The 24,311-nt window shown below is 42.0% G+C and overlaps 1 protein-coding gene across 7 annotated transcripts in view; it reads left to right on the forward strand.

Annotated features, from left to right (window-relative positions):
* TWSG1 (twisted gastrulation BMP signaling modulator 1) overlaps positions 1-22,996 on the forward strand; it is a 145,058-nt gene extending 122,062 nt beyond the window's left edge. For all 7 annotated transcript variants that reach the window (XM_036092511.2, XM_078060597.1, XM_078060591.1 and 4 more), the window contains one exon: positions 22,441-22,996. In XM_036092511.2, the coding sequence (XP_035948404.2) occupies positions 22,441-22,586 (146 nt within the window). In that variant the 3' untranslated portion in view covers positions 22,587-22,996. The remainder of the gene's footprint in view (positions 1-22,440) is intronic.
* The last annotated feature ends 1,315 nt before the right edge of the window (positions 22,997-24,311 follow it).

Below are 24,311 nucleotides of genomic sequence, written 5' to 3' on the forward strand. Positions count from 1 at the left end.
GGCTGGGAAGTCTGAAATCAGGGTACCAGCAGGGTCAAGTTCTTGGGAAGGGCCTTCATCCTGGTTATGTGCTCACATGGTCTTTCTTTGGTGTGTACACACAGAGAGAGATCTCTGTCTCTTCCTTTCTTTTATAAGAACACTGATCTCATCATGGGGGCTGTACTCCCTAGATCTTATCTAAACCCAATTGCCTCCCCAAAGCCCCACCTCCAATGCCATCGCACTGAGGATTAGTTAGGGCTTTAACATATAAACTTTGGGAAGGGCACAGACTTTCATTCCATAGTGTTAACCATCTGAGAAAGAATAAAACTAAAAGCATACCTCATACCTTATACCAAAATACATTCTGTATCAATCAAAGATTTAAAGATAAAAAAATCAAACTACAAAAGTACCCCCCAAAAGAGAATTATTTTTTAATCTTAGGGTAGGAAAGGCTATTTTAATTACAATTTAAAAGTTTTATAGCTAGTAAAGAGAAGACTGATGCATTTTACTACAAAGCCAAAACTTGAATTTGGGAATTAAAAAAAAAAAAATCATAAACAATGAAAAAGGCCTGATACGTTGGAAAAATTATTTTGTTGTCAGTAAGAAAAAGAATTACAACCTGATAATAAAATAGTTGAAGTATATAAATGGACTATTCAAAGAAAAGGAAATGCCAATAACTATGGAAGATTCCCAACCTCTCTCAAAATTTCAGAGATACAAATTATAATATGAACATATAAAAGCATGGAAATACCATTTTCGTGTATCAAAATTGACAATGATCAACATTTTTCAGCTACGAAATGTTCAAAGAGTTCAGCAATGTTCCAAGAGTCGTATTACGCCTAACATTGAGAGGTTGCAGGAAATCAGTCATGGGTCATGCGGTTTTCCACAGTCTCTTTGCTGGGGACGGTGCACTTGGCAGATCTGCATTGATCCAGCTATTTATCCTACAGATACTACTCCCAAGGGCATCCACTCAACATTGTAATGCAAAGTCTTGGACCTAAGTGTCCAACAATAGTAAGTGAGTAAGTGATGGTACATTCTTATAATGGAATAATGGTGCAGAATAGTGGAGACTGTCTAAGATATATTGTTAACAGAAAAAAGCAAGATGTAGAATTATGTATAATATTCTACAGTTTGTGTAAAACAGAAAAATTTATGTACATATTAGCTTGTATGCAAGCAAGTGTCTGGAAGGAGTCACCAGAAAATGAAAACATTGGCTGCCTCCAGGGAGGGGAGATTAGAGGCTGAAGGACGGGGTAGGAAGGAGACTTTCACTGTATGCCCTTTTTACCTTTGAATTGTGAGCCATGAGAAGGCATTACTTTAAATAAAATTCAAATTTTAAAAGACATGAATAGATATTTTTCCTAAAAAAGTCCATTCTGCAGCAAAAAAAAAAAACAAAACACACACACACACACAAGAAAAAATGTCTCTGTGAGTGACTAGATACCCAGTCTCTAATAAAAATATTAACCTAAGGAGTCTTGATTATTCTGATAGACTCCACCTGTTGATCTAGTCCTGTTTTGGATAATGACATATTTACAGTTCTCAAATTCTAATAAATAGTTTCCAAATAGGATCTAAGATTTGAGCAGTAAGATTTTAGGACAGGTCTAGTCATGTGGTTTGTGCCTTTTACTATCATGGGATTTACTTCTTTGTCCTTACAGAGGAGGTCAGGAGTATAAATTCAGTCTGTAGCATTCATTTAAACGGCTGCATTCCACTTCCTTAAACTAATCACAACCAACAAAAACACCAGCAAGAAACTCCAGGCCTTCATTTTAAAATTCCAGGAGAAGGATCTTTAAGAAGAATGTATTTGTAATCACAGAAAACATGCTAAGCAGTAGTTTGCCTCTGTTGAGATGACTGCCTCCTCACGGCTTTTCTATGTCCCCGGTTCCTCCTGCCCCAATAAAGGGGACTCCGTCACATTCTTGCCTTGGCATTTCCTCGCGATTGCCAGTTTTATAAAGAGCCCAGTGCCTGTGGCGGGACCCAGAACCCCCAGGGTGGAGAGGAGGAAGCACAGGAGTGTAATCATTTTAAGGTAATTGTTAACTTATTAAAGCAACCCTTGTCTAGGAGAGTGTTTACAACTCTCCCTTTTGTGAGTGGTTCTGTATAGACATACCAGATTTCCTCCGAGGGACCTTGTTACACAAGTACAGAGCTCCGAACACAGAGTTCCTTCCAGAAGGGCCCAGAGCACAGCCTGGGGCTAGTGGCACGATGCCAGCCCCGCTCAGGCTCCAGGCTCCAGGCTCCAGAAATGGATGCGACCTCTTGAAAGAACACATTCTCTTATTGCTTCGGAATCTTGAATGAAATTCAAGAGGTGCAGGTGTTCGGCAGTTCTGGAGACAAAATTCAGACCGCAGAGCGCCTGCCTTCCCCTGTGGCTGCCTAGGAGTCTGGTGGGCCGAGCGAGGTGTGCTCCCCTCCGCAGAGAGGCACGTCTCCTGCACGTGCGTCACCTGACATCTGTGGCTCTTGGTCACTTCTCCCATCCGTCTCCTGTTTTCGAGGCCTCGGTAAAAAGAAAAACAAACATACACTTTTTTTTTTTTTCTTAATGCTTGATTTTCCTAAGACGGATAGAAAAAACAACTGACAATCCAATCGTCCTCAAATTCAGCTTTGCTGCTGGAAAACAGGGAAACTGAGCAGAGAGGCCTGGCAGGCAAGGCTGGGGGTCCTCCTCTGGGTGCTTCAAGCCCAGACTAGATGTGGAGCAAGACGGCGGCCTGAGTCCCTGCACGTTCTTCCGGCCGCGTGGGGAAGGCGCGGGGAGTGGGCGCAGAGCCTCAGTGGTGACCGCGCTCCCAGGAAGGGTGCCCCGTCACCAGCGCGGGCTGCTACCCTTCCTGATCATTCACCTTTCAGTCAGCTGAACGTGTTGTGGGGCTGGTCTGATTGCACCTTCGGTTGCTCCACCGGCCACAGCGCGGAGGCGCTAAATCAAAGTCACCACGTTAGCCCGGTCCTTGCACTTGGACCAGGAGCGCAGGGAGCCCAATGCAGGCTAATTTCCACGGGCTGGGCACAGACAGGCTGGGCCAGAGCGCGCCTCTCCTGGGTGTCAGAACCAGGAGCTGCTGACAGAGCGGTGGCTACCAGGGCGACCTGGCTGAAAGAAGCACACGAGGAGGATCAGCGCAGCCCTGATGGGTCCTGTGCAAGCCCAGATTGTGGAGGAACAGGAAACGTAAGGAGAAGGTGTGAGAAGGCGAGAAACTACGGAAGAGGGTGTGGGGAAGCCGACTGGTCACAACCACAGAGCAAAGCCTTCGGAGGTCCGCCTTCTATTGCTGAGGCCTCTGGACCTGCCTTGATTCCAGAATAATCCTCACTCCTACTGCTTCCCAACTTTTCCCGTGTTTTGGTGCAGGTATTTCCTTGCAAGGAACCTGGTTTGGCTTTTTGTTCGTTTGTTTTTTTGAGAAATCTTGGTGAGTCTCTGTTCTTTACAGCCCCCAATCCTAAGGAATACAATGCCCTCCCAGTCGCTTTCTCCCCACAAACGGACAAAACTGGATCAGAATGAACTGTGATTTTTAACTTGACAGTGTGTTGTGGGAAGTCTTCTAAATATCACTGAAACTTTATAGAATTTCCTCGCGAGGTACCCAGACTTCTGAATAGCGGTCATCACAAAGCAAAGTCCAATGGGCTGCCATCCTGCCGAACAAGTATCTGCGCAGAAACCCTTCGAGAAGTTGAGTGACATTCTCTCCCGGTCCGCGTTCCCCGGAGCGGGCTCCAGCCCCAGCCCTTGGGCATTTACTGCCTTTCCAGCAGCTCTTACTTTCTCTGTCCCAAATCCATTTCTCAAGAGCACAGACATATTGGAACTGTCAAAAGGACCTGAAACGAGCCACAGAAAAGCAGGCAGCATCACTTACAGTTCTATTTGTTCTGTGACATTTTAAAAAGAGCAAATCTGTCATCAGGATAAAAAACGGAAAAGCTGAGCTCTTTGGTATAACTCGAGGGAAGACGATCCTGCCGTTGAACCATCTCCCAGGGCTATCAAGAAACAAGAAATGCAGGCCATTTAAACAACTGCAGTTACCTTCTGCCTATAACTTTCATGCTCCTCTGGCTTTAAACTCCGGCTCCTGAAGCCTCTCTCTGTGGCAGCGGCAGCCAGGAGGTGCGTTAGCCGCACGGCCGCCATGGGCCTAAGGACCCCAGCACCGGGAACCCTGGCCTTTCGGGTCCCACGTGGAGGCACCGGCTGTCTCTCGAACCCTCCGAGCCCTCCATGACCCCGCGGCGTTGCTCACCTGAGCTGCGAGGTGGTGGCCTCTGTTCCTGGCCATTGCTGACCTGGGCCGAGCTCCAGCCTCATCTCTGCGCTTCTGGAGGGGATGAGCGCTGTCACTATGTCAGAGGTCCTTGCCAGGAGCGCTCGTGGGTGAGCACTGTGAGCGGGGAGTAGCTGAGAAATGTCCATTGAGTCTGACCTCGAGCTCACAGCCCAGACGGCCTCCCAGGCACCATCATTTCTATCTCATGGTTTGGTGGTCAGGCTGCCAATGGGAGGGTTGATGCCATGATACTTGGCACAGGGGTTTGCTCCTGTGCCTTCTCTCTGTGTTTTCCCTCCGGTCATCCAGAAGACTGGGGACCAGGAAGAAATCGGAAGGCTGTAATGCTTGCATTGTTCCATGGACAACGTGTCTTAGGTGTGTGGGAGGGAAACAAGAAAGAAAAACGTTGCTCTCTTCTCCCACTGTCTGCACCTGGAATTACCTGTCAGCCGCCGTCCTTGCGGCCACACAAGGGTTACACAGTGGTCAGAACTCATTGGGCTGATCAAAAGGAATGAAATTGTGCCATTTGCAACGGCGTGGATGGAACTAGAGGGTATGATGCTAAGCAAAGTCAGTCAGTCAGAGAAAGACAAATACCATATCATTTCATTCATATGTGGAATTTAAGAAAAAAACAGATGAACACAGGGGAAAGGAAGGAAAAATAAAATGAGATAAAAACAGAAAGGGAGACAAACCATAAGAGACTCAACTCTAGGGAACAAACAGGGTTGCTGGAGGGGAGGTGGGGGGGGATGGGGTAACTGGGTGATGGGCATTAAGGAGGGCACTTGATGGAATGAACACTGGGTGTTATATGCAACTGATGAATCACTAAATTCTACCTCTGAAACTAATAATACACGATATGTTAATTAAATTGAATTTGAATAAAAAATTAAAAAAAAAAAACTCATCGGGCTGAACACTTAGCCCCCAAGCATTGTGTCATGTGTTCATTATGTCTTCAGGTTTTTTTTCCAATAAAAGTTAAACCCCAGAACAGTGCCACATCCTGCAATGTTAAGATGGAAATAAATTCACCTTTCTCGCGGGCTCCGTGACTTGGACCTCGGGACCCGGTGTTTCTTTCCAGCCCCACCCTCTCACCCTGTCTCATTTGGCCAATGTGTAGCCTGCCGGTTAATCCCTCTGCCCCTGGTCTTGGCACCGTTATTTCAGCCACCAAATACCCTTTTAAAATGCAAATTTTTCCATATTACTCCTTGCTTAGAGTCCTTGGTGCCTTCCCATCTGCTAGCGAGAGGATAAAATCCAAGGTCTTCATGGTATACAAAGCCCTCCTCCGTGCTGGCTGCTACCTACCTCCCTGGCTTCAGCTCTCACTGCTGCCAGACTCCCATTTCCCTGCTCCAGAAATATAAGCTGCTTATAATCCCCCACACTCCCAGTTTGCCCCTCTGCTGGAATTGCCCTTTCCAAAGTTGCCAAATTAAAGTTGGTGCCAGGACAAACACATACCGTGCTTATGGGCTTCCAAAACAGTGGTCAAGTGTTATGTGTTCTCCTTAAATAGAGACATGTCCCCCGTTTTGTATCTGAGCCAGCTGTGAAAGTGGGCTGGGGGCCACGGGCCACCGTTTCAGTGCTATAGCTTTGCCCCTTTCTGACTACACTCCTTGGGCTGCTCACTTAGCATGTCTGAATCTTACTTTCTTTTATGGAAAGCCAGGGTTATAAATATTCACCTTAAAGGAGGAGGAACACATGAACTGTTGGATGTCAGGCAACTTTGGGAACTCTTCAGTGCTGCACAAATGCATTCTGAGCTTAAGGCGACCCAAGTGCAGTTAGCAGAAAGCAGTAGAGTCCATTGTGGGCCCTGGGCAATGTTTTGCTGCCTGGTTTCCGTTGGAGAGTGTCTTGAATCCTGGGAAGAATTTTCTGTGGCCAGCTCTGGCTGTTCCATCAAACACCATAAGGATTCCTTCTCCAAGGGCAAATTTAAAAGAACGCAACATCTGCCCTTAATTATGGTTAATGGTAATGGGAGCACATCTAATGTGCTCCAACATGGACAGGATGGAGAAGGATTTAGGGCACAGCGGACAGAGCACTGGATGCAGGAGAATGATGTTCTAATTATCTGCCACCAGCTTGACTTCCCTGGTCTTAATTCTCTTATCTCCCAGGGCTCAACTAAATTAGTGCTAGGGGCCCTTCTAGTTCTTATGTTCTATGTATGGCCAAGATAGAGTGGTGCAAAATGGGTGCTTTATTTATTTTTTTAGTTTTTTTAAAAGATTTTATTTATTTATTTATTTGACAGAGAGTGAGAGCAGGAGAGCACAGGCAGGGGGAGCAGCAGAGGGAGAGGGAAAAGGAGGCCCCCCGCTGAGCAGGGAGCCTGATGTGGGGCTGGATCCCAGGACCCTGGGATCATGACCTGAGCTGAAGGCAGTCGCTTAACCAACTAAGCCACCCAGGCGCCCCAAAACTGGGTGCTTTAAAAACTGAGTTTTGGGGCTCCTGGGTGGTGCAGGTGGTTAAATGTGACTCTTGGTTTCAGCTCAGGTTGGGATCTCAGGGTCGTGAGATCAAGCCCCTCGTTGGTCTCAGCATTCAGCACAGAGTCTGCTTAAGATTCTCGTGCCCCTCCCCACCACTCACTCTCTCTCTCTCAAATAAATAAATAAATCTTTAAAAAAATAAATACAAACTGAATTTTGAGTAACATCCATCGTTAGCTCCAGGATCAATCAAGCCACAGATATTAATTGACCTACAATGTGCTCAGTTTGTAGTCCAATCTAACTATTCTTACCAGAAGTGCCATCAATGAAAAACACTGATAGCTCAGTCTGTCTATTCAGATGCCAATTTCTCAGAAGAAATCTCCTTTTTGCCAGACTAAGTGGTGCCTCCATTTAGAAGAGCTACTATTGACCTTCAACAACACAGATTGGATCTGCTCAGCTCCACTTAAATATGCAGATTTTGTTCAATAAATACCATACAGTACTGTAAATGTATTTTCCTTATGATTTTTTTAAAGATTTATTTATGTATTTGAGAGAGAGAGAGAGCATGTGCATGAGTGGGGGGAGGAGCAGAGGGAGAGGGAGAGAGAGAATCCTCAAGCTGACTCCCTGCTGAGCATGGAGTCCAACTGGGAGCCCGATCTCACCCCCCAGGAGATCATGACCCGAGCCAAAACCAAGAGTCGGACATTCAACCTACTGAGCCACCCAGGCGCCCCTCCTTATGATTATCTTAACAACAGTTTCTTTTCTCTAGCTTACTTTATTATAAGAGTACAGTGTATAATACATATACACAATATGTGTTAATGGACTGTTTATGTTCTCAGGAAGGCTTCTGGACAATAGTAGGTATTAGCAGTTAGGTTTTGGGGCAGTCCAAAGTTACATGCGGATATTTGACTGTGTGGGGGGCCAGAGCCCCCAACCCCTGTGTTCATGGGTCAACTGTAGTTAGAAACTAGTTATAGTCACTGCCTCTGGGAGCAAAGCTTGACGGGAGGGGGACAGGGGAGCACCATGACTTCCTTCTTCCCAATTTTGCTTCCTACCTTTTGAATTTTGTGCTGTTTACATTGACGAAACTCTAAAATAATCACTTAAGTATTTACTGATGAAATAATGTGGTGTCTGGAATTGCTTTCAAATACTCCAGTGGTAGTTGGGGGGATGATGTAGGCTCTGCCATGTATGAATCATTATTAAAGTTGGGTGATGGATACATGGGGCTTCCTTACACAGTTCTTTTTATTTTTAGAGATGTTTGAAATGTCCCATTATGAGAATTTAAAAATAATAAACATATCAATTTGTTGAAAAGCATACTTAAAATTAGTCATATACTACAAAATTTTGCTGTATTTCAACTTTTTACCATAAATGAAAACAAAATGAACGTTCCCTATGATGAATCAGTTAAATTATTCTAAGAGGAATTAGAGAAACCAGGAATGAGACTGGAGTTAGGCGTCAGGACCCCCCCATAAACAGAATGTCTGTGTCTCCCCCCCAACAAATGCATATTTTGAAATCCTAACCCCCAATGTGATGGTGTTAGGAGTTGGGACTTTGGGAGGTGATGAGGTATGATCATCACCCTCCCTCACCACCCTCGTGAATATGCGATTAGTGTTCTTATAAAAGAGACCTCAAAACTCTCTTTCTGCCACATGAGGACACAACGAGAAGTCAGAATCTGTAACCCAGAAGAGGGTCATCACCAGAAGCCGACCGCGCTGGCACCCTGCCCTTGGACTTCCAGCCTCCAGGACTGAGAGAAGAAATGTCTGCTGCTCATAAGCCACCCAGTCTGTAGTAGTTTCAGCAGCAAGGACGGACCGAGGGGCCCCCTTAACTCCTGCTGGGTGGCAAAACCAGCTAAGACAGTCACTCTGCATCATGATCCTCTGCTCTTCTTCTTTTGTTTTCTTTTCTTTCTTTCTTTTTTTTTTTTTAAAGATTTTATTCATTTGAGAGAGAGATAGGGCATGTGCGAGGGGGAGAGGCAGAGGGAGAGGGAGAAGCAGGCTCCCCGCTGAGCAGGGAGCCCAACGTGGGGCTCGATCCCGGGACCCTGAGATCATGCTTAACCGACTGAGCCACCCATGCGCCCCTCCTCTGTTATTCTTGACCAAGTGTCTCAACATAGACACTCTTGCCAGTTGAGGAGCACATCATCAGATATGTCGGGGTCACCTGGGGTTACTGACTGGACAAGCATCTTTGCTTTTTCTTTTCTTTCCTCACCACCTGTCCTTTAAGGAAAAAAATGGAAGAGGTCAGGCCATTAAGCAGACAGGGACAGTAAAATGGAATCAAAGGAGCACGCATGAAGTGCATTCTCCCTTGTGAATTGGGAAAATGGGCTTTTATAAGTGCACACCCAAGAAGTGTGTACTTACTAACTGCAATATAAGTGCACACTGCTGTTGTTTTCCTCATTTACTTAGCAATGCATAAAAGAATGAATATATAAACAAAGATTTCTGGGCTTTAATATCAACAGTAATAGTTTTTCTTTAAAGATTTATTTATTTATTTGAGGGGGTGGGGAGGGGCAGAGGAAGGGGGAGAGAATCTCCAGCGGGCTCCCCGATGAGCAAGAAGCCTGATGTGGGGCTTGACCCCAGGACCCTGAGATCAGGACCTGAGCTGAAATCAAGAGTCGGATGCTAACGACTGAGCCACCCAGGTGCCCCAACGGTAATAGGGTTTTATTGCTGTTCTTAAATCACCACTATAAACTCAGTGGCTTAAAACAACATAAATCTGTTCTTAGAGTTCTGGAGGTCAGAAATTCAAAATTAATTTTATTGGGCTAACATCAAAGTATCGACAGGGCAGTTTCGTTTGGGAGGCTCAGAGGGGAGAATCCATTTCCTTGCCTTTTTCAGCTCCCAGTGGCTGCCTGCGTTCCTTGGCTTGCAGTCCCTCCCTTAGTTTTGAAGTGCATCACTTCAAACTCTGCCTTCTCCAATGTTCCTGACCCCTCCTGCCTCCCTCTTATAGGAACATTCTGAGATGACATCGGTCCACCCAGATAATCCAGACTCATCTCAAGACCCTGAACTAACTCAAACCTGCAAATTCCCTCTCCCACAGAAGGTAATATTCACAGGGAACTAGGAGGTGGATGTCTTTAAGGGCCATTATTCACTGACATGACCAACCACGGGAGAGCATCTCGGGAAGCGCCTTGCTGGTGGTCCAGAAGTGTGTGACTCGGGTCACACTTCTCAAATGGAGTTATGTGCACGCAGGGCTGCTGGGCCAGGCCACGCAGTTCTCTAAGCCAGAGGGAAAACATGGAACATGAACTTTATTTCATGAGAAGTGATTTAAGACATGACTTTAATATTTAAATAAACATAGATATGTTATAGAAGAAGAAGAAGAAGAAGAAGAAGAAGAAGAAGAAGAAGAAAAAGAAGGGAAGAGGACCAGAGGGCCACCCCTCGCCCCTCTGCCATGGGACAACACAGCAGGATTGTGGCTTCTGCAAGCCAGGAAGAGGGCCCCCCCAACAAGGAATCTGCCAGTAATCTTCAACTTCCAGCCTTCAAAACCGTGAGAAATGAATGCTTGTTGTTTAAGCTACCCATTCTGTGGTGTGGGTGTGACAACAGCCCAATCTGACTCAGGTGATGAGGATTCTGATGGGGCAAATGTTTACAATGTTTACAAGCATTCATATGGGAAAAAAATTGGTAATGTTTATTTTAAAACAGTGGGTTTGAATCTAATACCAGTTTTCCTTTGGAAGACCATATCCTTCAGGATTTGACTCACTTGAGAAAGTAAGTCATCCATATTCTAGTCCTCCTCCTTCTCCTCCTTCCTTTCCCTCGCCTCTCCTCTCCTCTCCTCTCCTCTCCAGATACCCTAGATTTCCCTTGCTGCTCCCTAAAGCAGTGATCCTCAACTAGGGGGGCAAGCTTCTCCTCTTGGAATGAGATCTGTCAGATTCCTTTAGAAGATAAATATGTAAAACTGCAGATCATGCTGGGATGGTAGAAATCACAAATGGATACAAGCCTCAGCCGGTGTGGATCACTGCCCATGGTACATGATCACCTGCATGTGTTTGTAGTCGGAAAGTTCTTTTGGAATCCAACCTGGCCAGCACAGGTGTGTTAGGAAGGCCAGAGAACCGTGTGTCCTGGTGAATTGCGTGCAGCGGAGGTGAGCTGTCTCCATCCAGGTGGGTGGTCAGGGCTAAATTTGCAGCCCACACAGGGCAATATGGTCTGGAATGCCGTGGCTTTCTTTGAATTCGGTCAGCTCTGTTCGCACTTTGGGGATATTTTACTTCCTCAGCAAACTCTATATGTCTTCTGGCATGACCTGTAATTTTCTGTGTGCCAAATGAAAGGCACACACAGAACAGTGACTCTGGTTATGACAGGTAGCCAAAGATGTCCAAAACCGAGTACCAAAATGTGGTAGGGTGGGGTTATCTTATGCTTGACGAGCCCTTGCTCAAGCATCCTTTCGGGTTGCCTATTTGTGGGTCAACAAAAAGAAACTCCATTCAGTAGCTGGAAAATTACTGAAAACTTGGATATTGGCAAATGGCAAAAAAAAACAAAGTTGGAAGTAGGAGTACAAAAGAGGTTTTGACAAGCTCCCTTGTGTCACAGCATGACCCATTTCAGAATTCATGAGGCTCCCAAAGCTAGGTTTGCATGATGCACAGGTGCTTCAAAGCATCTGTGGAGCAGCAAACACACTGAAATCTTATTCAAAGCAAAACCACATTTGCATGACGAACATCGGAACATTGCTCTAAACAAAGGCCAGTCCCTGGAACTTGATGAAAACCCGGGAATGCAGAACAGTGTGGATACTTACAGCAAGTGGGATCAAAGGCAGGATGGTGAACAACTCCAAGGAAGCAGATCTTCCTTTTCAGATGGTTCCACCTCTACCTTATGTACGTTTTGCATTATCTTAGCCCAGGTAATCTGGCTGTCCCTACTACAACTTCCACGGAGCGCAGTTAGAAACCAAAGTCCCCTGGTGCCTGGGTGGCAGAGTCAGTTAAAGCCTCCGACTCATGGTTTCCACTCAGGTCGTGATCTCAGGGTCCTGGGATGGAGCCCCGCCTCTGCCTCTGCCTCCACACTCAGGATGGAGTTGGCTTAAAATTCTCTCTCTCCGCATCCCTCTCCCTGGCCCCACCCCATGCACTCCCTCTCTCTCTCTCTCTCTCAAAAAAATAAAAAATAAAGGAAAGAAACCAAAGTCCCTTATGCCAGGCTGTAAAGTTGCGCCATCCAGTATATCTTTAATTTTTTTTTAAAGATTTTTATTTACTTCTTTGAGAGAGAGTGAGTGAGAGCCCAAGCACAGGGAGGAGCCCAAGCACGGGGAGGAGCCCAAGCACTGGGAGGAGCCCAAGCACGGGGAGGAGAGCAGACTACCTGCCTGCTGAGCAGGGAGCACACCTTGGGGCTCCATTCCGGGACTCTGGGATCCTGAGCCGAAGGCAGCCACTTAACTGACTGAGCCACCCAGGTGCCCCTCCAGTATATCTTTAAAACGGCTTATTGTGTCAATCTCATTTGTCTTAACTCTCCATGCAATTGGCATATAAACATAGTCACTTTTTTTGGTCATGTCCGATGCAATTCATGCCAGCATTCATAGTGGCCACATTTGCAATCAGGGCTTCAGGCTTTTTGTTTTGTTTTGTTTTACTAAATTAATTTTATCCACGAGGAGGTTAGTTGTTTCATCTGTATATGATTTCACTAACTCATCAGGTGCAAGCTCTATATTTACTTTCTAGGTTCATACTCCTTATGTAATATTTTTCATTTTCTTATTCAAATGTTGCTATTATATTAACAAAGAGTAGTTATAACAATGTGCTGTGCAGACTACTTTTACCTAGCTAATGGTTTCAGCAGCAAGAATAATTGTTCCCATTTTTACATCCAAAGTTTCTAATTTTTCAGCTATTATGTAAGGTTTCTCTTCCCTAATCCACATCACCCATTAGTCAACATTTTGGTCTTACGGGGGAAGCATTTTTGTTTTTTGGAAAAATTATGCTAAAATTCCACATTCTAAAAATGAACGAGGGGGCGCCTGGGTGGCTCAGTTGTTAAGCGTCTGCCTTCGGCTCAGGTCATGATCCCAGGGTCCTGGGATCGAGCCCCACATGGGGGTCCCTGCTCAGCAGGAGGCCTGCTTCTCCCTCTCCCTCTCCCACTCTCCCTGCTTGTATTCCCTCTCTCGCTGTCTCTCTCTCTCTCAAATAAATAAATAAAATCTTAAAAAAAAAAATAAAAATGAACGAGGACTTCATCTGTGATATTCATTGGTTTCACATCAGTGATAACCTCCTTGACCTTCTTTGGCCAGATTTCGATTGTGAGCAGATCCTTCTGATTACTGCTGAGCTTTGTAGGATTTCACAGCCAGTAAGACAAAATTGATCTGGGTGCTTTCCTTATGGATTTATATAGTCAAAGTGGTTCTGGACACAGGCTGCCTCTAAACTGGATTATCTGGGGCACAAACAGCAGCGAGTTTGAGGAAACCCTGAGCCTGACAGCTGCCTCATGTTGTTGCCCATTATTTTGCACGATCTCTTCACTTCAGAGAGTATTTCTGGTCCATGACAAGAAGGCAAAGTAAAAATGTATGCATAAACCCACAACTCATTTAACCAACCAAGCCTCTATTTTTATTTTTGTAATTACACAAGTAAAAAACGAATTCATGATCGTTGCAAAAAAATGCAACACCACAGAAATATATGGAGTGAGAAGTGAGGGCTCCTTCACACACTCTCCTCCCATCTTACCCCTCCCACAGATCCTTCCAGACTTCTCTCAGAGGATTCATAAATTCCATAGATAACCTCCCACTCTGGCCCTTAGAAAAACTGGTCCCTGCTTCTCCTCCTCACTCACCAAGATCACAGAGCCAAAAAGAATTTTATTCTGGAGCACTTGTTCAAGTGGCAAAGGAGGTGCAATTTCTCAAAGTAAAGGGGGAAATCCCAAACCCTGCCATGCACTGGAGGGGGCAGTTTGGAGAAGGCCAATGGTGTGTGTGTGGGGGGGCGGGTTGTCTAATTGAGCGGCCAGAAGAGGGAAGTGTTTGAGCAGGTGATCAGAATCTGAGCCGAGTCTGCTTGGACAAAGGGCAGGGCACCCATGGACCATGTCTTCCCAAGGAACAGCCCCCCTCATTAGAATCAACCTTTTCAGGTCCAGGAGAAGGTACAAGGTAGCAAGAATTCTTCTATGCCTTCATTTCCTACCTGTAATCGTATCCATCCTATGCCACTGGGTGCTCCGGCAGGTTCCAGGAGGTGGCCTCATGGCAACCCTGGGGGGCACAGCTGAGAACATTCCAAGCAGGGCATGCTCAGAGGACAGTGTGTGGACCTCAGCTCTTCTTTTTTTTTTTTTAATTTTTTTTTTTTAACGATTTTATTTATTTATTTGAGAGAGAGAATGAGAGACAGAGAGCATGAGAGGGAGGAGGGTCAGAGGGAGAAGCAGACTCCCCGCTGAGCAGGGAGCCCGATGCGGGACTCGATCCTGGGACTCCAGGATCATGACCTGAGCCGAAGGCAGTCGCTTAACCGACTGAGCCACCCAGGCACCCAGGACCTCAGCTCTTCTTGAGGGTGGGAGGAAGCTGCCCTCTTTATGGGTTTTGTTAAAAAAAAATTCAACTGAGTGAATTTTAATGATCTTATTGGCTTTATTCAATGATTCATGAATCAGGCAACAGCCCATCTAGCAGATAGAAAAGAGCAGTGGGTAGCTGTACACAGTGAAAGACTCGTAGGCAGAAGGGACTGGGAACCAGGAAGTTACACCAGGCAAAAAAATCAGATTGGTTATTGCAAGGTCACCTTCCTTTAGGGGATGATGATGGGGTCTATCAGGCAGATTACCTCTCTAGTGCTGATCCGGCGATTCCTGATTGACTGGTTTAAGATTCCATTTCTGGGAGAGCAAAAACCATAATTAAGTCACAGTTTGGTGATGTGGGGCTTAGCATAAGGGACTCCCTTTGGGGCCTGCTGTTTTGCTTTTAACTTTTTTTTTTTTTTAACATATATATGTCTGTGTGTGTTGTGTGTATGATTCCTTTTTTTTTAAACCATGCATGCACACACACATTTTTTTAAACATGAATGGAATAATTGAATTTATTTTTCTGTGACTTGCTTTTTTTTTTAAAGATTTTGTTTATTTGACAGAGAGAGACACAGCGAGAGAGGGAACACAAGCAGGGAGAGTGGGAGGGGGAGAAGCAGGCTTCTCGCGGACCGGGGAGCCCGATATGGGGCTCGATCCCAGGACCCCGGGATCATGACCTGAGCTGAAGGCAGACGCTTAACGTCTGAGCCACCCAGGCGCCCCATGTGACTTGCTTTTTTTCACTTAATACAATAGAGTATTTCATGTTAGAATATGTAGAGTCGCTTCTCCTGTTTAACACATATTGCCTATCTTTTAGAATTAGAAGATGGTTGTTTGTTTATGCTCTTTTTGTTGTTGTTGTTGCTTTAGGATTAGGAGGCCAGCCATGAGAATGACCTGGAGAGGACCAGAGAGGCTGGTGAGGCCACATGCCTGGCTATTTGGGGACTTGTGGGAGGGAGACTTGCTATTGAGCAAGTGATGTCAGGGGCGGGGGACACTAATGTCACTTGGCCTCAGCCTCTACATCTCTGCAAAGGAGGGTGGGGAAGGTTAAGGAAAATCCCCAAATTCCATCCTTTTGAACAATGTCTCCATGCCATTTTAGGTTTTCATAGCACAAGCCTAGCAAAACTTCCGAGATGTTTTAATGATGTCAAACGACCTTCCCTTCTTTTTTATTTCTTTTTCTTTTTTTTGAAAGAATCGAAGACAAACTTCAAATGTTTAGAATGTCAACTTCATCCCAGTTCAATGCTTTTGTATGTATTGCAGAGAAAGAAACTCCCAGAAGCAAACATGTCAAGATGATCTCTGTGAAAGGAAAAGAAAAAGCTTATTTCAAATGTCAGTAGTTAGCAATATCCTTGAAATAGAATTATAGCCTTTGAAAATCAGGATTCGTAAAATTAATCGTCCCAAGGTCACAGTTGGGCTTTCATTTCACAGAACTTTCAAACAGCCTCAAAAGTACTGTTAACTGATCATTTTCCATAAGAATGGCGCTGACTCTCCTTAATTAGCCTGACGAAGTTAATCAAGGGGACCAACACCAGGAACTGGGGGGCAGGACTCAGGGCAGGGGGCCAAGCAGATGTGTCTTTTGTGGTCCCCACTCCAGTTTGGAGCTTCTCCAGGACACTTCTGCTTTTTTTTTTCTTGCCTTAGAATTCACTTGTTTGAACAACTGCCAAGACATTGGGGGACACCTAGGAGCCAGAGATGGAGAGATAAGATTTGAATCATCCTCAAATCAGTGCAGAGGGGATTTCACAAAAATGTCATTCTCTTGGCAAAATGCCAATGTCATTTTTCTATTGTAAAACCATATTTTCAAATTCTCCTCACCAGTGTGGGGAAAAGGACCCACATAAATGGCTCCTCCCATACAGTCTGAGAGGGAGGAACTGTTCGGGGAAGGGGAGAAAATTCTAGAACAGCATTTTCCACACCTGGAGAGGGAGCCCCCTGATGAGTCCTGGATGCTTTCAAAGCAGTGACTTCACAAATCAGATTTATTGCAGCAGGGCAGCATTTCCCAACTGAAGGGTAAAGGGATTCACTTTGTTAAAAGATAGAATGATCACTGTTCTATTTCAATTTTTTAAAATAATCCAGTAATTACTTAAAAAATTTCTCATCCTTAAAACAGAAAGTTTGAGAGCCATCCAATGCTTATCCAATGAGCAGGTCAGAGGAACCAGCTCACTTATCAGCTGCTATGAGGGGGAGGGGGGCTTAACCACTCAGTGGACACAGCTGGCTCATTGGGTAGGGTGGGGTGGACCATTATCCTTAGTGCTGCATTGTTTAATTTAGTCTGTATAAAACTATGGTGTAAAGTGGGGGAGTGAACAGGAAACCCACTGAATGGGAGAAAATATTTGTAAATCATGTATCTAATAAGGAATCAAGACCCAGAACATATAAAGAACTCCTAAAACTCAATAACAAAACAAACAACCTGATTAAAGATAGTCAATCATCTCGAGTAGTCACTTCTCTGAAGAATATATATAGGGGCGCCTGGGTGGCTCAGTCGTTGAGCTTCTGCCTCCGGCTCAGGTCGTGATCCCAGGGTCCTGGGATGGAGCCCCTCATTGGGCTCCCTGCTCTGCGGGAAGCCTGCTTCTCCCCCTCCCACTCCCCCTGCTTGTGTTCCCTCTCTTGCTGTGTCTCTCTCTGTCAAATAAATAAATAAAATCTTTAAAATATATAAATATTTGGCATGATCAATAACATGTATTTATCTAATCACAGTTCTTACAGTGCACATCAAACTATCTCTTGTTCTTCACAAATCAGTATTAAAAGAGAAAATATAGTTTTAAAAGCCCAATTTTCACTTTTAGAGAAAAAAAGTCTTCTATTCACAATGTATGGTTTTTGAACAAATAATAACAAATAGCAGTTTGAAACTTCACAGAAAATTTATAAAAATAAACCAACTGGCGTTTTTCAACCAAGAACTGCAAGCATTTAAAACAGCTGCTTTGGTCTATTTTTGATGCCACAATGCTGATACATTTTATTCTCACTTAAACAAAATCTTATCAACACAGTAGATGTAAATTACTTTTTGAAAAAAAAAAAATCACAAGATTTGTGATGGAAAGCATCATGTCTCTCCCCACTCCAGGGCTGTTCTCATGGGCAATCACTTTTTTATTTTCCATACTTCTGGTAGTTACCTTCGTAATTCTAAATATTGTGTCCATATCACTACTTCTAAATTAGATAGATATTATCCAACAGCTCCCTGCTCCAAAATGTAAAGATTTAACCTACACAATTGACCTTCTCTTTTCAATTTTTGATAGTTATTTTAGTTCTTTTTTTTTTTAAGATTTTATTTATTTGACAGAGAGAGACACAGCAAGAGAGGGAACACAAGCAGGGGGAGTGGGAGAGGGACAAGCAGGCCTCCTGCTGAGCAGGGAGCCCGATGGGGGGCCTGATCCCAGGACCCTGGGACCATGACCTGAGCTGAAGGCAGAAGCTCAACGACTGAGCCACCCAGCGCCCCGATTTTAGTTCTTTTTTATAACCTTTGTAACTTGAAATGATACACTTAGACCTCTATTTCTTGTTCCATTAATTTTATACAGTATTTCTTGTCTCTCCAGGATGTAAAATTAGAATTCTTCTCCAAATTTTACCTCTAGACTTAGGTTCTTACTAAGTATTTTGTGGATTGTCTAAATGTTCTTTTTCAAAGTTGAAAACCATTAAATGGCTTACACATTATTATAACTATTTAGGTATTATTAACTGCAGAGATTTTTTTAAATGCTAGGATCCCAGGGGCATCTGGGTGGCTCAGTTGGTTGAGCATCTGATTTTTCATTCCAGCTTGGGTCATGATCTCGGGGTGGTGGGATCAAGCCCCACATTGGGCTCCATGCTCAGCATGAAGTCAGCTTAGGTTTCTCTCCCTCTGCCCCTCCCCCAGCTCACACACTCTCTCTCTCTCTCTAGAATAGATGAATAAATCTTTTTTTAAAAAAGAAATAAAATGCTAGGATCCTTTTTCCTTCTGTACATGGTCAATGTCAACACTCCAGAGTTACCTGAAAGAATGTTCTTAGAATTATAAGCAAAACCTATTCTCTTTTCTAATATTCTACCAATTGCTCAAACTTATGCTACCTTCCAGGTTGCTTCCTGTTTGAACCATGACTATCCTGTACAACTTTCTGGGTTTTTTTTCTGGAGTTTCTAAGTGCCTTTATTTTATCTTGTCAAAAAAAGAACGGTGCCTTCTTCTCAATAGGCTTTTGGGTCAGTTTCACCCCTTCCTGTATCCCATGTCTTTCTTTTTCTTGGCTTTCCACTCATCTCAAGAACTTTCTGAAAAGGAATATGTGGGAGCTACATTAAAAAAATTCTTGTATGTGTGCAAATATCTTAATTTTTTCATTCAATTGATAAGTTGACTGTATATAGCATTTTAAATTGAAAATCATTTAAAATTAATGCCAGGATACCTTGACTTACTACTTGTTCCACAATAAGTATGCCTGTTTATTTTGGTATTTTCCTTCTTGCTGCTTATTTTTTCATATATCTGGGGATCCATAATTGGTCATATTTATTCTCTGACCACCTACAATTCATGAAACTACTCTTCATGAAGTGTTGCCATGCACTACCAGATGGTAGAAGAGACCTTTTGGTAGTCAAGCCAATTTTTCATTAATAAGTTTCTCTGACACAAGAGATCATCCTAAACCTAATGTGCTGGAAGCTTTGCAGTCAAGAGGCCATAATTTCTTACTTTTGCATTTTACAACATTCTGTAAGTAGAAAAGGTGACAAACTTGTTAATGTATCAAAGTCCCAGAAAATTTTAAGACAACAAAAAGCATTTCATGAGGATATAAATGTTATTCAGTAATAAGATAGATATAATAACTGAGAAGTCTGCTATTTCAAAACATTTGGCAAATGAATTATTGTTTCCATGATGGAAATTTTAAGGTGACAAGGGAGAAAATATGCATTAGGCAACTTTAGTAAAGTAATAAATATTAAATAGTGATTAGCCAACTTAATTGTTTGTATGCTTGATATTTACTATAGATTTTAAATATTAGCCTATTGTTTCTCTCAAGATTTTCAGATATTTTTACTGTTAAACTTTCAAAAGTACATGTTGAGCTTCTGATAATTCTTCAAGGGTTTTCCATAATTTTACTTTTCTATTTTGTTTGGTAATTCTTTAGTTAGAACAAATTATTTAGTTAGAAATGCTACTTTAGGTAGGAGATTCAAATGTGTTATAATTAGGTGAACATCAACAACATAATGACTACTTCATTTATTCTTTAATTTGTGTCAGGCTCACTCTAGAACATAACTATTCTAATTGGGCGAATTGAATCAGTCTAATAAGTCTAATCAGAATATCCTATTCTAAAGAGTCAAAACAAACACATCATATTGTCAGGGTTTTCTTACCTAATTAATATTAATCAAATTACATGGCATCATTTAACTTGTCAAATAAATAAAAAATACAAGTTGTTTTAGGTATAAGGATTTAGAAATATAAAATAATTAAGAAAATTATAATGCAGTTGTTTAAATGTTTTTCCTATTATACTTAAAATAACTTCTCTATTATATACCACACAAAAACTAAATATCTATCTATCTATCTTCCAAAGAAATTCTAGAATTTCTATGAAAAGGCACATGACCTGGATTATCCAAAGTAACCTTGAAAAAGAAGAACACAATTTAAGAATTTACACTATCTGACTTTAAGATTACTACTAAGGTATAGTAATCAGTGTGGTACTGGTGTAATGATAGAGAACTGAATAGAGAGCCTAGAATTGACCCACATTTATACAATTATTTGAGTTTTACTAAAGCAGTTCAATGAGGAAAGGAAGTTTTTCATAAATGGCACAGGGACAACTGGATATTCATTTGGGAAAAGATGAACCACCTGTATCTCATCCTTACCCAATAAATAATTCAAAATGTATCATAGACCTAGACTTAAGAGTTAAAACTATAAAGCTTCCAGAAGAAAACATTAAAAAAAAAATCTTCATGACTGTGAGGTAGACAAAGATTTCTGGACAAGACCCAGAAGGTGGTAACTATAAAATTAAAAGTTGATAAATTAGGGGCGCCTGGCTGGCTCAGTCAGTAGAGCATGTAAGTCTTGATCTCAAGGGTTGTAAATTCAAGCCCCATGTTGGGTGTGGAGACTACTTAAAAAAAAAAAAAAAAAAAAGTTGATAAATTGGACTTCAGCAAAAATTTTAAAATCGTATTTCCTGAAAGGCACAGTTAAGATAAATAAACAAGCAAGAGGAAAATATTGGCAAAATATATATTTAGTAAAGGATGTGCCTCCACAATATATAGAGAACTCCTACAACTCAATAATAGAAAGACAAAAGACCTATTTTTTTAAAAAGCAAATAATTTGAGCGCACACTTTCCAAAGGAAAATGTACTAGTGGCCAAAGAGCAAATAAAAAAGGGTTCAACATCATTAGTTGTCAGGAAAGTGCAAATTAAGCTACAATTAAGTTACCACTATAACTAACCAGAATAGCTCAAATTTAAAACACTGACAAAACCAACACAGGGAAGGTGGAAAGAATAAGAACTCTCATACATCGTTGGTGGATGTATGAAATGGTGCAATCGCTTTGGGAAAAGTTCTGATAGATAAACATCTATCTTATGACTTAGCAATTCAGCTCTTAGGATTTTACCCAAGGGAAATTTAAAAACAGGTTCACAAAAGGACTTGTGCAAGAATGTTTTGTTAGGAGACAGTTCTCCACGGGTCTCTGGTGTTATGCATGGCTTGCGAGCAGAAGCACCAGCTGCTTTTTGTTCTGAGCTATGTTTGTATAGAGAACAGCCTTGGAAGATAAAAAATCTCCCTCTGGGCAATCATAACAGATTCAGGTTCTCTAAGCTCAGGGTTTGTCCCCTGTGACGTAACTCCCGTATGCAAGCATCACTTGGCCCTGTATGTCACTCCATGGAGATGGGCTTTGGGAAGTGGTGCAGATACTGATACTCTGGCTACCACCATAGCTGTGAGCAATAAAACCCTTTGTGTCTGACTTAGGAGTCTTGTGATACACTTACATGATGGAATACCACTCAGTGATAACTAGAAATGAACTACTGAAACACAACATGAGTGACTCTCAAAAACACACTGAGTGGAAGAAACCTTACACAAAAAAGTGCTAATCGAATGATTGCACATATCTGCAGTTCTAGAACAGGCACAACGAGTCGATGGTATACAAAATGATGACTGATCTAGATAAGGGTTGGACTGAGTGTTGTATTTTTTAAAACTCATAGAATGGTGGTACACTTCATGTTTGTCTATTTCATAAGCCAGTGTTATAAGCAAATATTAAGATCTAGTTAAGCACATGTGAGCTGAAATGTTTAGGGATAAAGTGTACTCAGGTCTGCTGTTTACTTTGAAATACAGGAAAAAATGGGGCGCCTCGCTGGCTCGGTCAGTGGAGCATGCGACTGTTGATCTCAGGATCGTAAGTTCGAGCCCCATGGTGGGTATAGAGATGACTGAAAAAAATAAAATCTTTTAAAAAAAGAAATACATAAAAAAATAAGATGGGTTGGTGTGTGATAGATACATAGATGGAGAAAAGATAGATCAAACAAATGATCAAACAAACACAGCAAGATATTAATACTTGTAGAATCCAGTAGTGGGTATACATCACTGTACAATTCTGCCTGCCAACTTTTCTATGTAAACAGCATTTTTCATTTAAAAAATTGGGGGAAAATACACATAAAAATTCTAATGGGGCTCGAGATATATTTTATCACGAAAGGAGTCTGTTAATGAAAATGATGTTTAGGAAATCTTACTAATTCCAGATATGTCTGTCTTTTCAGTTCTTGCAAACAGATCCAGTATAAACCCAGAGATGTCTCTCAGACAAGAGAGAGACAGAGGAAAAGGGAGAAAAATGAAAGATGAAGTCAAGGTTTCCAGCCTCAACATCAATAGAATTTTTAAAATTCGTCCATTAGCTACATAAACTTTACTAATAAAAAAGAAAGTATATTTTAAAATGGTCACAGTTTATTAGCAACATGATCCATAGAAGTCATCCCCAAGTCCATCAAGATTCTAATAAGCCAACCAAAGTTTTATTAAATAATTAACATTTATTATATATTAATTGTTTCAGCTTAGATAGTTCAGATTTATGACACTGCTACATTTTTATATGTTGTATGTCTTTTTAAACTTATGACATGATTTTGATCATCACTATAATGCTTTTAATGCTGAAATAAATTATTGTGTTATATATTTCCCTTGAAAAATATGTCATTTACTTTGTATCACAGTTCTCAGCAACACATTTTGGAAAAAAATGTACTACTTTTTTTGGGTGCTACTTGTATTTTTAAGTAAAGAATTATGTTAAATGAGTTTTAAAAAGTGTCTTACTATCTATATCCCATGTGAGGAAACTGGATCAGATGACCCCAAATCTGTTCAGCCCGATGGTCTGCTCTTTGCTCTGTCTTCTGAACAGTGAAAATACAAATTACAGCTGCTTCCCCCCCCACATCATTATTTTCCTCCTTCATAATGTATCGTTTTCATAAATAGTTCAAACAATACAGGGACAGCGAACACATTCTCATACATATTCTGTCCAGATAACTAAGTTTGCTGTTTATTGGATATCATGGACATCTTTCATGCCAAAAAAATAAAAATACATAGTATTTTTAAAAGATACACTGTATTCTACTGCAGTGAATATATCATAATTGATTCAATCAATTCCTGGTTGATAGACCTTTAGGTTTTAATGCTTTCATTGCTAAAAATAATAATATTTTAAGTATTCTTGTCCATCCCACACTTGTCCTATTATACCATTGGAATAAGTTTTTGGATCACAGTTTATATATGCTTTATATTTTGTTAGATACCCTGAATTTCTCTCTTGGAAGTCTGTACCAATTTACAGTTCCACCAACCGTGTAAATTTTTTAGTTATTCCCTCAGCTTCTAGAAACCTGCAGCTCCTGTCTTGCAAAGTAAAATATTTAACAAAGGAACTCTTAAATATTCACTAGAGGGACATTTCTCATCCTTTATTTACCAGAAAGACTTCCAGCCATTTCAATCAAAGACTCTATAAAGGTTATTTCAATTGATACTCCTTTGTTGTAATTAGACCCACACATAAACTTCCCAGGAGATGGTAACCCACTTTATTTTCAAAAGCCTGTCTAGTTTTAAAAGCTTTCAACAGCCACTCTAAGGAAATCCTTTTGATGGCAAACTTCAAAGCCTTGTTTTGGTTAAGGCTCTTTTCTTTCTGTTTCAACTTCAATAAAAAGATGGAATACCTGATTCCTTTACTTGAAAACTAGATTTTCAGTCATTAAAAGCATGTCTCCACAAGCATAGCTAAATCCCACAGGATTGAGATGCTGCATTCATTCAACAGGGTCTGACCTTTCTCCTCCTGTCTGGAAAGCTCTGTGCTAAGCACCAGAAGAAGGAATAGGAGGGTGGGAGGGGCAGCAAGCTAAGGTCTGTTTGACGCAAGGACAAAACAAAACTATTAAGTGCCTTGGAAAGACTAGGAACTAAAGTGAATGTTTTTGGTTGAGTCACAAATGGCATATTTGCGCTGCTGCAACCAGAGCCAGAACCATAGTTATATCAGTGAACCAGAAATTCTAATGCTCCATTTAACAACCCTGTGCAAATTAAACTTTTCAGACTTTGTCCA

Source organism: Halichoerus grypus, chromosome 13 (genome assembly GCF_964656455.1).
Source record: "Halichoerus grypus chromosome 13, mHalGry1.hap1.1, whole genome shotgun sequence".
Lineage (NCBI taxonomy): Eukaryota > Metazoa > Chordata > Mammalia > Carnivora > Phocidae > Halichoerus > Halichoerus grypus.